We start from the raw sequence: 16,452 nt of genomic DNA, 5'->3' as shown, positions 1-16,452 counted from the left end.
TTCACAAGTTGCACAACACATCCAGAGGAGAACAATAGCCCATAGCTAATCTCCAAATGCCACATAATCCCTTCGGGGTTTTTTTGTCTTGCCACTCTGCTCACACATGAACTGTAATTACGATCTTGAACCAAATATTAGCCCGCAGCTTTGATTTCATGGGATTAAAACCAAACGAGCCTGCCCCGACTGCCTTTCTTCTGGCCTAATCAAATGATTAGGATCTGGCAGCTTTAGCTGATGTCTCACTGCAAATACCCGCCGTCGGTGAAAGGTAAACGTATTTCTAAAGGACATTAATGCGTTCGCAAATTAGTATGTAGCTCATGCACAGACGCACACTGGACTTGTCACAACCACAGTCCTATTTTTAGCCCGGCCGCGCTGGCCCGGAGGCGCGAGGAGACATCCGCTGACCCTGCAGAAGGTGGTGATGTCAAGCCGAGGAGACGGCAGAGAAATGCATCACTTTCCCGGACAGAACGGGTGACAGCAGCGCTGTCTGCTTCGGTGTCCATAAATAAAGCAAGCAAAGCGGGAATGTCTCTCTCTCTCTCCACCTCCGACAGGGACGACGTTAACTGAGCGATCGATCCTCGGACATCGGTTTCCACATGTCCCGATTCATTAAACGGCACCACCTGACCCGCATGCGGCGCTGAGTGGCTGGCACATCATGATTACACGCATAACGAGATTCGATTATTGCGGGTAATTAGATTAGGTCAGTAATGACTCCCTGTCATGTTGTTTAGCTTTAATGGTCTGATTGATTTGTGCTGTGCGTCACATGTGGGGGCAGAGGGGAAATGAAGCGGCCTGCTGTTTGGTTTTTATTTTAGACGGGACTCCTCGCTTTGCGCTTTGTTAAAAACAACACACCCAGCAAATAGTCTGTAACAGACATTGGGTGGTTTTAAATTATTATAATATGACAATACCAATTTGGTTTCAAGCTATTTACATAAAAAATATATCATGTGATGTCATTTATTTACTTAAAGCAGAAAAGGAACAATTAGTTCTACGTCTGCCACAATACTATGTTGAACATAGCACTATTAAAATTGCTACCTATAACATTTATTTATTTTTATTTTGACTTCGCTTTAATGACTTATGTTATAACTTTTATCTTTAGGGAGGCAGTGCAAGTAGCTAATATTAGCTGGAAAAGCTAATGGCTTAGCTTTGTTGTGCTATCTTCAGTTAGCTGCTAACAGACATGTTGCCTTGTGAACAGCTCTACATTAATAAGAGTGATTTAAGCCCTTTTAAATTCCTTTAACCCTTTGTAAAGTCTCTTATTTTTCCCCTAATTTTATGGTTTTCATTTTTATTCCTCAGAATTCCACCTTCACCACGTCAGCCATATTTATATAACCCTAAAAAGTGTGTAATTGTGAAGTGAATGAAAACAATTTGGCAAATTAGCAACTAGACCTCCACATTTACTGTTATTCAAGTTTGACAAGTATAACAAAGTGCTGTGATCCAGCATAACATTAACATTAATGGGGTATTTAAAAGTAGTTCACCCTCATTTTTTATAAAAAGAAATAAAACATCCTGTTCAAAACAAATAATCAGATGATCTTCATATTCTAAACAAGTTAAATCTCCATTTTAAAAATGCTCCAGATTTGAACTCGACACAAAATATGTCATGTAAAGAAACCAGCAAATAGTACAACATTGTGTAGACTTTCATATTGATCAGAACTTTTGTTCATTTTTATTTAAGTATATGGAGATTCATTTTAGATTTTAAATAATTGCTCCCACTTCCTGTTTGCTGTGAAATTTCCGTGAAAAATTTGGTTTAAATAATCGGCTGTGTTTTCTTTGTTGCTGCCGTACCGAAAAGACAGAATTAAATGTTGCTAACAAAAACTTTGTGTCAAGCACATTAAAGTATGAGTCAGATATTCAAACGGAGCTTAAAGAAATTTTTTCGTTTATTTATTTTTTTTTAATCATCGTTTTTCAGTAGAGAACACAGCTTGGATTCTGTGGTCACGGTTCAAGGTGTCCTCACAGCTAATCAGCTTTCTTCTTTCCATACCTTCAACCTACAGTGAATCAGAGGAATGGGATTATTTAAAAAAAAAAATAAAGAAAGAAAGAAAGAAACTTAAACGCTTCAAGGTAGGTTGTTAAAACCCACTAAGAAAACAAATGAGTACAAAGTCGATTCCACCTAGTCCGTGTTTTACGGTTGCTCAGAGAAGATGTCCTTCGGTTGCGTAATCCAACCGACACTTTGACTTTGACACAAGTCCCTCCACATGCACTGCACCTCTCTAAGCATGAAGTCATTCTCAGCTGTCTTGACATGCCAAGACACACATTTCTACATCCTTATCTACATAACAAATGTGCTTTTTTTTTTTACCCGCTTCCAGATCACTCTCCTACACAAAAAACACTGTGCATGGTGAGGTGAGGTGCTCTCTCTCTCTCTCTCTCTCTCCTCCCAGAGTGGGTGCCATGTCTTGTCAGATGGGGTTAGCTCCCTGCCAGCTGATGAGCCAGTCGAGCCTTTGAAGCCCTTCCTGGGGCTTGTGGGTTACGTGCTCGGGTTGCCAGGTTCTGCTGTTCCCCTCATTAATGCAGCATGGGTACCCACTTAACGTGCTCCTCTCTGTTGATCTGGCCAGCTTGCCCCGGCCTTGACCCATCGCTGCCCAGCCGAGCAGAAGAAGCACGTGTTAACTCTGAGAGGACTCATGCATACATGCACTTATATACTGACACAGTAGCAAATATTAGGTCAGGGTTGTTGTTTTTTGTATTGATTTGCTCTGTAAAAAAAGACTAAAGTTATTGGGGCAGAAACATTGGGTGCAGCTGTCCATTGATCTTCTGCTCTTGCTATCCTCAAATGCACATAAGAGACACTCTTGATATGAGTCTTTTAATAAAGCATAACTTCAAAACCACTTTAGGTGCACCTTATGGCGCAGCGTGTATTTTTAACTCCCATTGACATGACTGCCTTGTTTTAAAATAAGTATCAGCAGCTGTAGAATCAATGCTAAGTAGAATTAGAAATATATAATGTCATTATATATTTTACATACAGATTTTTTTTGTTACATAAGAAAGGAAGGAAGGACACAAGGAAAGAAGAAAGGACATAAGGAAGGAAGAAAAAAGAGAGAAGAAATGAAATGAGGGAAGACGTAAAGGAGGGATGGATTGAGGAAAGGCAAAAGGAGGAGGGAGAGGGATTTAAAGGAATAAAAGTCTGAAAATATAAATATATCTGCAAATTCCTGTTTTATTTTCTCAAATTTATCCAAACCTGGATAAACAATACATTTCCACCATATTTCTTTGTCTTATTGCTATGCGACTACCTTCTTAGTTCTCAGACTGTAGAAAAAAACCCGTAGATCCATGACAGAACTTACATCTCCACATTCTCCGCTAACGCCTAAATACCGGGATCAAATAAATAGAGACACGACGACAAAGCAGGGAAAACATACCCACTCCTGATACTGTTGAACACTGTACATTTTACACCCTTCATCCCAGTACACACTCACTATTCAAAAGACATCAGAGGCTGCATACCTACAATAAATGCCTGTCAGGACCTGTTGTTTTTCTGTTTGCGCTTTAAGCTGATGAAATGCAGTATGACATATTTATTCATAAATATTTATGCTTTTGGTTCAACAAATAAATTTAAAGATGCAGTATGATGTAAAATTGACTCTTCTGAGCTTTTCATCATGTTATAATGTTATTCCCTCATCAAAAACATAGGCCGGAGTATTGCCTTGATTCTTTCATGCATGTTTGAGAAATCCCTTAATCTCCCATGGCAACCATTCATCTGTGCAAAACGTCTGGTTTGACTTAGCGTCGCCTTCGAGACACGTTCAAGCTTCAGTTTCCAAGCTTACGAGCCTCCGCCTCCCTCCCCACTCAGCTCCTTCAGACTAGCTAGCAGCCATTAGCAAACACCCGGTGGAACTGTGCTTCAGCTGAGCTCATTGTAGGAGCTGCTTCTCAGTGAAACGCTGGTAAAAACATTGTTGAAGGGTTTACAGAGGAGCCATATTGTGATGACTTCCTGAAAGCAGAGTTTCAGAAAGAGCGGGAGTTTTTAAAGAGATGCCTTGATTTAATCTCAAGGCATTAAATCAGAAAGTAAATAGTAATATTTGATATATGTAGCATTTGTATAACTGGAGGTATAATAGTTACTTGACAGTACTATAAAATGGCCTGGAAAATGCATAATACTGCCCTTTTTAAGAACCAATTGACCATAAAAGGGAACATATGCTGCAGACTCGTTAATAGTGCAGTTGGACATGGATTAGAAATCTGTTAGTCCCTTAGAGTAGGTTTAGCTTTTCAAGGTGTTATTAGTACCTTTGACATCCAGGATTTACAAAGTTATTTACGCTTTAAGCTTAGAAAGAAAATTCTTATGTCTGCCCAGTTCTCTTTCTTCCAATCATTGCCGCCTTCATCCATAAGCCGATGTGAAGCCGTGGCGCCTCATTGCTTTAGCTTATTTTCTTTTCATTTTTTTTAGGGACTTCTTTTCATATTTTACTTCCCAGCATGATATCCAATGCGTTGCAGACTGACGTGGCTTTGTTCGGTTGTTGGTTAGCCGAGACGTTTTGGTGCGTTAACTGGATGCAGTAGAAGCTCTGAGGTTGGCCTTTTCTGGAATCCGCTGCAGTTGGAATAAGTTGTTGCCGAAGGAGAAGGAGAAGAAGGGAGAGCTTGGACTGTTTCAACTCTTTCTTCAACATCTTGAGGTAATTGACCCAACCTGGTCCCGCCTTAAACACACACAAACGCACCCCTGCGCGCACGCACACACACACAGTGCAATCACAGATGGGTTTAAAAATCCCCTTTCTTCCACAACCCTCATGCACATTTTCCCTCCCTCCCACACAAACTCACGCTGTCAGCTTAGACATCCTTTCAAACCCACGCACACACACACACACACACACACACTCTCCTGACTTCCAAACGCAACACATAGGCATTCACTCTTAGCACACATGCACGCACACACATTGCTTAGAGAATATCCATGTCTCTGTGCTAAAACACTGAAATACAGCTGTGAATAGGAGATGAAAGCCAGAGCTGAGCCAGGAATAATAAAAGCAGGCTGATTTCAGCATGCTGTGGGCTCCTAAACTGCTCTGGGATCTGACTAGAAAACATGAGGGGATTCCAACGCATGGTCCTTTTTTTTCAACCGGAGTATTTTACCCAAGCTACTTTGATGTTGCAAAGACCTTGGAGTCCACACCAGTGGAGGACAGTTTATTGCGTCGTTCCCTTCAGCGCCGTATTACTGCCTAATTTTAATATTCTCATATGCCGAACCTCCGCAGCAATATCCAATTCCTGCGACGTCTCCTACTAGCATACCTGATGCGTCTTTGTTTGCGCTCCTCAGTCTGTTTTTAATAGGCAGGCGTGTTTTGAACTACAATAAACTTTTTCCCGCCCCAATGTCCCGTAATGGGATTTGTGGCATGCACCCCAAAAGGCGGGATGCGCAAGTTATGAACAGATGAAGGGGAATGCGGCCAATTTAAAGAGAGTTTCACCAATCCTAGCAGCTTCTATTGTAATCATAATCAAACGCTATAAATAACGTTTAGATTTACTCCAACAGAGAAAAAGGTGACGGGGAAAAGGTCGCTGGAGATCACACAGCTGGAGAGTTTTGGGTTTCATCTAAAATCCTGCTGAAAGGGTGTTAACGTTGACTTTACAGGAAGTAAAAGATTACAAGCCCGTTGGCTATTACCCATGTTGGTTTCGCATGATGCAAGAGGGAAGACACTTGAGGTGAAAGAAGGACATAACAACTTAAGTCCGTGAAGCATCAGCGCCGTATTTCTTTTACATATTCTATTCTCCACACTGCAGTACAGCTAACCCTTACAGCAAGTTAGACAAGGTGAAAAGCTGAGAAAGAGTGTTCTAGCCAGTTCAGTTTAGATAAGTTTGTCAATTCGCAGCAAGCGAAAAGTTGTGGCTTGGTCTTCAGTTTCCTCCTCTAATACGTCGATGCTCTGAAGCTGCCGACAGATTTGCATATCCGTGTATGAATGTGTGCCTGTTTGTGACTGCAGTGGGTGAATGCGGCTCCTGTGGGTAGCGCTTTTATTGGTCAATATGGCTAGAAAAGTGAGGTATGAATTGTCAGTGTACTATTTAACAGGTAATTTGGATCAAAGATTTTGGGTAGCAAGTTTCTCACAATAATTTGCTGGAATTTTGGCCCATTCTTCCTAAAAGAACTGGTGTTACTGAGGCAGTATACCTTTCACCTTTCACGGTTTTATAATGGCTGGATTATTCTTTGGTTGATTTGCATATTTTGCACCAAGCACCTCTGACAAACAATAGTTTTGGTCATCTTAGCTGACCTAAAATAGGAAAAGCTGAACTTAACGTCAGACAGTAAGCATAAAAAGGCAATTTTTCTACACAGTGTATGTAAATATCTGGTTTCAAATGTATAAGATGATATAAGGAGATTATCATGAGACAGTAATTCTGGTGTAGGGAGGTATTGTAAAGTAAAGCTTTATTGGGTCACCCCTAATAACCTAATCATGTTGTTTTAACAAATTAAGGAATAGTTTTTAAAAATGTTTTTGTCTTACGACTAAGCCGAGTTCAAGTTAAGTTTACGCTGTAAAACTTTAACACTCCCATGCTGTGTGACTTGAATAGATGCTATTATTCATATTCTGGGTGTGGAGTTGGCCCCAATCTTAAGAGGAACTGCAGCTATCTGACTTGAAAAATGGCCAAGAGTAAGTGTGATGCGTCGCAGAAGAAACAAGATTAGCTGATAAGCTGTTATAGACAGATGGAGATGGGGTATTCTGAAGCCTAGGAGCAAAACAAAGCAGGGTCAGCAGGGGTCAGGGCCTTTTAAAAGAAATGGGGCTTGGATTTCTTTTGGCTGAACTGTCCTTGTTTGGTTTTACTCGCCGAAATGACTGTCTGGAAATAATCAAACAAAACTGTTGCGATGGTTAACGCAGGAATAATAAAAGGTTGTAGTAAGAATGGAAATATATCAAGGGGAAATGAGGAGTGGGGCAGAGTTAAGGAGGGAGTGGCCAGTGGAAGTGGGTCACAGTGGCAGTGACGCGATCCAGAGTGACGTGCTGAAAGGCGCATGGACTTGCGCCACTCTGTGCCTCACCTTGTCCAGTACTCACACACACACACCCACACACACACACACACACACGCACGCTCACCCCCGTCTCAAAGTCTGCAGCCTGTTGACTACTAATCTCAGCATATTCTGCATCTTTTTCTAATCCTTTAGGCAGCACATAATACTACGTTGAGCTTAAACCAGACTAGAAGTAACATCACCCTCAGTGTTGGGTTGTACAAACCAGTGCAAGTAGGATAAGATAAGCATTTTATCTCAACAGTGCAGCTTTGGTATGATCAGAAGCCGTTCCTGAGGAGTTGTTGAGAGGGAAAAGGTGCGATGCTTGAGGGAGCAAGGAGTGACGATGGGGCTAGAGGGAACAGTTGAATTTCCTCCCTCAACCTCCTTCCTTCAGGGTGACTCTGGAGCCCTGGTGTTAAAGACTGGCAAGATGTTGCATTCTCCCTGCAGCTGCATATGTGTTTTGGGAAGAGTTGGACTCTCCCGCACGCTCATATTTAAATGGCACAACTATCACTCCAACTATAAAGATGGAGAGTTTTCCTCTGGACTCCATATACTGATGCTGAGGGGAGTTTTGCAGATGCAGAGTTTAGTCATGGGCCAGTTAATGGTATCAAGCTAGCCTAAATTTTTAAAAATGTAGCTTCAAATGAGATGCTAGCAAAAGCGCTGGAGAAACAGGAGATTTTTCCCCCACTTATTTTCAACATAAAGAATTCAGCCCTGCTTCTCCCCCTTACTGTTACTGTAGCTAGCTAGCAGTGCACAGTGCACTTCTAGCTAGCTAAATGAAGTCTTCCACGCACTTTTCTTACAAAATACAAAAATTTGAGTGGCTAAGATTAAGCTAGGATGGAACAGGATGGCCACCTATCAACCTTGTGATGTTTTTAGCATTGGTGTCAGCAAGCTACGAGTGACAGACAGATCTAGTGTCACTCGTAGCTTGCTGTATTTTACATAACCCAATTAATTAACCAGTTGATATAGTCCTGCTGTATTTGGGTTCCTCTATAAAAAACACATATTTGGAATATTCTACAAGACATACTGTTAATTAAAACTGTTAAATAATTTTTTATATATATTTACTCGTCTTTCATGTCTAAATAGTCATGAAAGAAATTCAATCGATAACATTATTATAATATGCAAAAATCAGTGTATTTTATATTAGTTTATGTATTGCAGTTTTTGAATATTTTCTGCAAATACCATATGATAATAAAAATAATGTATTTTTACTCAGTGTTATCGTATCATGACATTTCCAAGCCTAGGTTAAGCCTACGGGGTAGAGAAGTATGGCTCATGCCACTAATTTTCAAAAAACACTTTCACACATTTCATTACTCTGTAGTTGTTCCTGTGAAACAAAAGTACATTCACCTTTTTTTGTTTGATTCCATAACTTAAAGAATAAGTGGTATTTAACCACTCTATGTAGTGTGTTTATCCCCACCGACCCCCTCCGTCTTTCGGAGTCCTCCTCTGTTGTTGTGTGAGCGTGCTGGTGATGACTGAAGACCGAGGAGCCTCCGTCCTAATCGGCTTGAGATCTGGCTGCAGGTCAGGCCAGCAGATGACTGCAGATTAGAGGGTCACAAGGCAGTTAGAGAGGATTAGCAGCTCTGGGCAGTCTAACCTCCTGCTGTAGGTGTCCAGCCGTTGGTTGCCAAGCTGCACTGACTCTCTGTGAAAAGCCAAAGGTTTTCTGCTTTGACTCGCAAAAGGATTCACTACCTTTGAACTTTTGTTCATGTATTTGTCACATCGCAGCCACGAAGTTTAATGTGTTTTTTGGGTGGGTTTTAGGTGATATATCACACAAAAAAATAGTGGATAGTAACACATGACACATTCATTTAAAAAATGTAAATTACATACTGAAAGTGGTGGCATTCATTTTTATTCAACCCCCTGGATGACTATTAAACAGAGACTCCAAAAATCTGCCTTATACACGGTGGTGGCAGCATAATGCTTTTCTTGAAAATGGACGAGGAAGCTCACGCTAAGATGGAAATGGCTACGTACTGAAAGAAACCCACGTTAGAGGCTTTGGAGATGCAACAACTTCAGGACTAAAATGCAGTGGATTAGAATGGCCTAGTCAAAGTGTGGACCAAATGTATTTGAGAAGCAGAGGCTTTGAAGATGGACGTTCTCAATCCAGTCTGACTGAATTGAGAATTGTCTACGGTTTTATTTTCCTATTGGAAGTAGATGTGCAGAATTGTCAAGAATTTCAATCGCTATATAAGCAACCTCAAAAGACTTTTAACCACAGCAAAAGGTTTCTGTATATAAGTCTTTACCCAACAAGTTAAAACTTAAAAGGCACACTTTTCACATTTTTACTGGTAAAGCAGTTTGGTAAAACAACTTTTCATTTTCCTTCCACTTGACAGCCGATAAGATAAAATCCCAGCAAAAATCCATGAAGGTTTGAGGATGTAAAGTGACAAAATGTGGAAAAGTTCTGGGGTGTGAGTACTTTCGCAAGATGCAGCAGACAAGACTATTTTTCTTCATGCCTAGTTCATTTTGTCGTAAGATTTTGAGACAACCATATTGTGTTTCTTTCACATTAGGGGTGCACCGATTGCAGTTTTCTGGCCAATTGTTGATTTACTGATTTTTAGAAGCCCTCACCTGCCAAACGATTTTGGCCGATCCAGTAGTGATTGATTTTTAGACCTTTACCAAGGTAGATAAGATCGGCTTCACATGTAAGTATCCAATCACCGATCTCTCAAAATGAAGGAAATCGGCGCCAATAAGCCGGCTGGCCGATAAATCGGTGCACGTCTACTTCCAATAGGAAAATAAAATTCTGACTCATGCTTGGTATATAATGTCTATCTCACCTCAATGATGGATAACATTTGTCATCAGTGACCTTTCACCTCAGCTTTGTTGCATCAGTGCGCCCTCTCTGTGCCACTACAGTCCCGCTTCGTAAACAAGAGTGAAATGAAGCTTTGTGTGTGTGTGTGTGTATGTATGCAGGTGTGTGCGTTGCCAACGTGTGCGCCTCCTCGCAACTCAGCTTTTATCTCAATAAATTAAACAAGCCTTTTAGACAGCGGGCTCTGAGCCACCTGCCGAGTCAGACTGCACCTCTCCCTCACACGGCTCGTATCCTTCAGCTTGAACTCAGTAAACCTGATCCAGGTTAGCACAGAGTGCTGCTACGTAAAGAGGACCCCGGTTGTGCGATAATTCTGTCTTTTGGATACTTAACAAGCAGTACAAAAGACATGTGAGCCACTCAAAGGCTCTGGTTTAGCAGAAAAAGAAAAAAAGAGTAAATGTTTGTTCGTGTCGGGCTGCATTAAGTTTATTTGGCTCATAGACTGTGCAACAAATGGCTAACAGCTGCAAAAAGACATTAAAGCTTTTTCAACTTGAGTCGCTTTTTTTTAAGGGTTGAAAGACACATTGAGATCAAAAACATAAAAAAAATATATTTAATGAGAGGTTTTATGTAGTTTTGTTTGAGAAAACTTGACCTTTCTTTTTCATTCTTGTTCGTTTTTGCTTAAGACTCAGCAGCTGATCAAATAGCAGAGCAATGAGTAAGAAGTAGGGATGCACCAATATGAAAATCCAGTAGTACTGCTATTATGACCAATAAGCAATGTTCACAAATATTAATTCCCCACCCTTTTAACACCATGAAAACATAACTGCACCACCGATTATGCTTCTCTGCTTCAGTTAAACACCGTGCGCAGCATCATTATCCTGTCACCAATCAAATGCCACAGGTCAGTCCACTTCCCTCCCCTTCTCCTCCGAAAACGCGTAACTAATGGCAACCAGATAGAAATAAACATGGGTTACAAATATTGACTGATCAGGGGTTCCTGAAACCCTGATCAGTATAACACTAGGACTGTAAGGAAGTGGTCGCAGGAAGCTGAAAAGGCCAAAAAGGTTGTTTTGAGGTTACCGATTGGATTGCTCTTTGCCAGCCACATGGAGAGGAGATCGGTGCCATGAAAATTTTACTTTCCTTTGTGTTTATTGAAGTGTTTTTGAACTGAATAGCACTTTACACCAATCTAATGGTTCAATAACCTAAACAACAGATTTTACACAATAAATATCTTTGTTGTTGAGCTCATTTGTCTATTTATTCAACAATGCTTATTTTGTCATTGCATGATTAATTGTGACTCATTGCAGACCATGCAATTAACTCGATTTAAAATGTGTAATCAAGTCCCACCACTAGCAACAGTACATTATAATTGACCCCTCATAAAAGCTCTTTATGTAGAATTAGTATGGAATTAGGTGTTTTTCTAGATTCTTATGTATTTTAAATCCAAATTAAAGATGCAGCAAATGATTATTTGTTGCTACTGCACCCTAGAACATAATTTAATCACTATATAAAATAAGAGCTGGAACAAATGGTTCATAAGATCCAGTCACCTTAGTTTTGAGTCAGTGTTGATACTGCATTGGTTCTAATGACATGACAGTATATAATATTTCAAAAACAGAAAAAGTTAAGTAGCCCCTTTTAAGCTGGCTGAGTGGTGGTATATAGTAACGGGTGGACTGGGGGAAAAGTCAAAGTCTGCTTAATTCAAGTTGAGCTATTTTGAAACTAAAAGGTCAGCTCTCTGTTTTTTTTTAAATCTTAGACTGAACCATTTGGAGAGCACTCTTGCAGAAAGACTTTTCTTGTTGTTTTCCTCTTCTTCTTTTTTTAAAGTCTTATTTGAGCATCAACCTTTTTCTGCCCCACTGGCCCGCCTGTCTGCCTCTTGTTTTTTTTTTTTCTTCCCACTCCAGGTCTTTGAAATGCTAATCGCTTCTCCTCCGTCTCGTTTTCAGATTCCTCCTCCAACTACATCAGGCAGCTGGAGACAAAGGTCCGGATACTGGAGGACGACAACAATAAACTCCTCTCTCAGGTGAGACGCAAACACGCAACATCTCCCCTACGAACCCCGTCAAGATTTCACCAAAACTCAGCCGAAAACGTGCTATCGGCAGCTGCGGTGACATAACGCGCTCGCCTGATGCCTCTGCGAATACGTTCCCTCACAACAGGCCGAGGCTTGTTAGCTACAAAATATGTGTACCCATGTTTAATTCATAGGGAGCCTGTAATCTGCAGTTGCGAGTAGTGATCTTAGCCCCAGCTGTCGTAGAAGCCGGGGAAGCGGAAGAAAGATGAGAGGAAGAAGTAAAAAAAAAACGAAAGAAGAGGGGAAAGCTTTAAGTGACAGTGACTGAGTAAAACTTTATCTGCCCCATCTTTTTCCCCCAAAGTTGACCTCGTAGTGACTTCCCCCCACAAAAAAAAAATCAGAGGATTAAATGTGTGGAGCATGAAAGAGTGAGGAGGTGGAAGGGGTGGTGGGGTGCAGCAGTGTGGTTCACCAGGAGGTCACATGTCAGTCTCCAGAGGAGTTTGTTTATCCACACTGCACTAAAATCCCAGGCACTAATTAGCCCTATAGGACAGGGAATGAAAGTTTGCAACATTCAAAGGACAATCATTAATTATTGGGATAGATGTCATTAAAAGATAGAGACGAGCATTATCATTTCATCATAAGGTTTTATGATGTGCGGCAGCTCGTTTGAATGCCAGCCAGACTTCAGACAGTCAGGCTGAGGTTGAATTTTCCATCCTGAAAACCCTTTCACTCCTTTTTAAAAAAAATTTGTATTATTTTTTTTACACCAACTCTTCTTTCAGTAGTGACGACCCAGCAGATTCCTGTGTAGGCTGGAGTCACTGTTGCCAAATGAGCCCCATAATTAGTTCCTAAGTGTTACAATTAGGTGTTCCACATGAGGCAGGAAGAAGGAATAATGGGAGGCGCCTCTTTTTTAGCTGACATTCGGCGAGTAACTCACTCAGAGCTGTGGAACTTTTCCACGCAAAACTCGAACTCGATTTAGGGAGATTTCATGAGATTACCCAACACAGAAGGGTAAATAGTTGCAGAGTGAGACACAATTGGAAGCTTTGAAAAGAGAAAGACATTTCCTGCAGTAATAGCCGCATGCTAGCATAACTCAACTAGCTTTGCGAAGCTACAAAGTGACATTTCCGTCTCTTCTTCCTCGCAAAACATCTCAAACTCAATGAGCGTGGAGGGAGAGAATCTGTGAACAGCAATTTTGAAGCCTTACAACAGATTTTCAATTACCTTTAGGTTTTTACTTTGATTAGGCCACTTTTTAACACAGATATGTTTTACGCTAAAACTGTTTGGCTATATTTTTAGTACTATTGTCTGCTGAAGGGTGAACCTCCAGCCCAATCTGTAGTGTCTTTGTAGCTTCCAATAGATAATTCCTGTCTTAGTTGGAAGAAAAAATCAGGCCCCACAGCATGATGTTGTCACCACCATGCATGACATATAAAATTGAAATGGCTATATCACCTTTGAAGATCACTAATTTCAGATGAAAAATGCAAAAACTCACAGAAAGTTGTTGGGATATTATAAATGAAGCAAAGCAACCATAATCATAATCAGTAACTCCATCACACTTTTCAACAATTATATGGCAGTGTTTGGTTTACCTAATGCCATGGAGCCCTGGAATTGAACAATGTCCTTTGTCTTTATATCAGTTAGAGAGAAAAAAACCTTCAGAATCATTTTTCACAATTTTATCACGTGAAACCCTCATGAAATACAGCAAAGCCTGTAGTTGGTGCATGACAAAATGTGGAAAGGTACAAGGTGTTTTCATTACACAACCAGAAACTAATGACGCAATAAATCTTTTCACGTTGTGTTTTCTCTCTCTAGGCCCATAACCGCTATAGCTTATCACAGATACAGACGAAAAAGGTAACCTTCTGAAATCTTCCTGAATGTTGGCTCTGCCGCTCACCAACTCTTGGGGCTTCTCTCCTTTAACTCCTGCAAATGTTTTGGTGATGGGACTTTTCGCAGCTTTTAGCTTGAAACTTTCTACTTTCTAACGGACGGAGACAAAGCAACAGATGTCAGTACTTTATTTATTCTTCCCCTAGTCAGCCACGGCCTCACAAATTTTCTTTTAGGGTTTTATTTTGGCTTCTTATTGATGAAGAAACATATATAAAATCTCTTCCATCCGCTAGATAAGGTTTGCAGAGGTCATCTATGCCTGATCTTATCATTATAGCCTACACATAATGATTCACTCAGCAGAACAACAAAACCCCATCATTGACAAAGATATACAGTGTTTGCGTGATTCATCATTTACTCACAGCACTCCGTCTGTCATCGCACAGTCGACCTGTGCAACAGCGTGTAAAACCGGTTTCATGTAATAATGTGGTGGAGAAAATCCATTTGACTCATTTTGTAAATTGCAAAGTTCCTACTTTTTTTTCTCGGCTGAAATGGAGGGACGTAGAGCGGAGCAAACCCCGCCGAAGAGCCTCCCGGAACCTGTAAAACAAAGCAGGACGTTGGCCAAAGAAAATGTTATTTTCCTGTTTTTTCGGTGCTTACATTTCTTAGAATAAAGAAAAGCAACCACACCTTAGCAGATTACTGTAAGGAGTTGGCGTCGCATGTAGTTTTTCTGAAGCGCTGCCCATGATTTTAACTTTCTTCTTTTTGCGTGTGGTTGCCACTGGATCTCTGTCCTGGCACCGTCATTCCTTAACTCGCTTTAGCCGTGCAAAATTGTTCCTCTGCAGTGGAAATGTAGACCTCTGTCTGCTAGAGGACCGTGTCGCGTCCAAAAAGGGCACAGCACACGGAGGACAACGGATGCAAGAACGAGGGTTCAAAAATAAGATAAAACTAACTTACAAATAACTTTTCAGCAAGATATCTACAGTTTTTGTAAAGTCAATAATTCCTTAATGTTGATCAAAAAAGTTCTAGTTTCACTGGCAGACATTTTTCTTGTAAGTGAAATTAACTTTTTCCATCATTATTAAGGAATTATTGACTTAAAACAAGCTCATATATCTTGCATGAAAGTTACGTTTAAGTTAGTTTTCTCTTATGAAAAGAGAAATATTTCTCGTGCAAATATTTGCACGAGAAACTGAACTGAGATTACTCGATAAGATTTTGTTGTTTTTGCAGTGTAGCAGAAGACGAAAAAAACAAATCGACATCAATCTCTGTCGCCCAGGAACAGTATGCACAATTTGGAGGTGTGTGCGCTAATTCCACAGCTGGGAGTCCATTTGCATTGAAGCTGTGGTGCCAACAAATAAAGCTACTTGAATCCCTTCACTGTTTCTAATTTACTCCAAAAGACTTCCTCTCTAGAGCCAACAGAGACTTTCCCCAAGTTCAAACCGATTTTCAACATCACCGTGTTGTCTTAGTCCACTTGTGATTCGTAATTTTTGCACATCTTCTTGTTTTTAAGGTTATTCTCCTTTTATGCATTTGGTCCACGGTAAAAGTAGAGTTTCATGGCATTATGAGTAGGGATGCATTTAAAAATATGACATGGAAATCAGTGGTAGATCCTACCTAAACCTTGAATAAACCACTTCCTGTATGAATGCAGCATGTTTTTAATACTGAGTAAACTAGCTGGTATATTCTAGAAGCGAACATCGACTTCCCTTGTCAAACATACCAACCTGAGATTGTTGTTTTCTAACAAACAGAAGTGTTGCTTCTGTGTCCAGTCCTCTCTATGTGCCTCTTGCATGTTGCGCTTATGACTCATATTGGTGGCCCAGCTTCACATATGAGGGTTTTAATGGCTAGAAAAACCTTCGTCTGTCTCTGGATCTGCTCTGCCCTGTACTGTGGACCCCAGGCGAACGAACGCTACATCGTGCTTTGGTGCGTAAACCACACTGGCTTGTTCTTGCTCGTCGAGACGTCTGGTGGGCTGAATTATTGAACGTATGGGGCAACACAGGTGGATCTGTGTATGCATTATGCATGGTTGACAACTGGTGGGAGTGCGAGTGTAACTGAATAACAGAAAAATGTCCGTTCGAAGCTAAGAGACTCGTGCGATTTAAAAGAGGGAGACTTCTTTGAAAGAGGGGTGACTCTCTGGATCTTTTGTCATCTTGATGAGCAGCTGGAAATGCTGGGTTGGATTTGTTGACTTCCTGAACAATGGAACAGGCCCATTAAAAGTTGAGTGCAGCTAAAACGGAAAACAATAGCCTCTTATTTCAAGAATGTTCACCATCCAGACCGGAGTTGCAGAGAGATATCAAAGGGATTGTTGAGGAAGGAACCAAAAGAGAGCAGGTGTAAGAAAATGGAAAA

The 16,452-nt window shown here is 40.7% G+C and overlaps 1 protein-coding gene across 4 annotated transcripts in view; it reads left to right on the top strand.

Annotated features, from left to right (window-relative positions):
- Window positions 1–16,452, top strand: part of ccdc85cb (coiled-coil domain containing 85C, b) — a 49,648-nt gene that overhangs the window by 23,257 nt on the left and 9,939 nt on the right. For 2 of the 4 annotated variants that reach the window (XM_032585251.1, XM_032585250.1), the window contains exons 2-3: window positions 12,065–12,144; window positions 14,008–14,049. In XM_032585251.1, the coding sequence (XP_032441142.1) occupies window positions 12,065–12,144; window positions 14,008–14,049 (122 nt within the window). The remainder of the gene's footprint in view (window positions 1–12,064; window positions 12,145–14,007; window positions 14,050–16,452) is intronic. The other 2 variants (XM_032585253.1, XM_032585252.1) reach the window with 1 other exon arrangement.

The sequence above is a fragment of the Xiphophorus hellerii genome, chromosome 15 (assembly GCF_003331165.1).
Source record: "Xiphophorus hellerii strain 12219 chromosome 15, Xiphophorus_hellerii-4.1, whole genome shotgun sequence".
Taxonomy (NCBI): Eukaryota; Metazoa; Chordata; class Actinopteri; order Cyprinodontiformes; family Poeciliidae; genus Xiphophorus; species Xiphophorus hellerii.
Note: the sequence above shows the minus strand (reverse complement) of the source record. Positions and strands in the feature narration are given on the sequence as shown.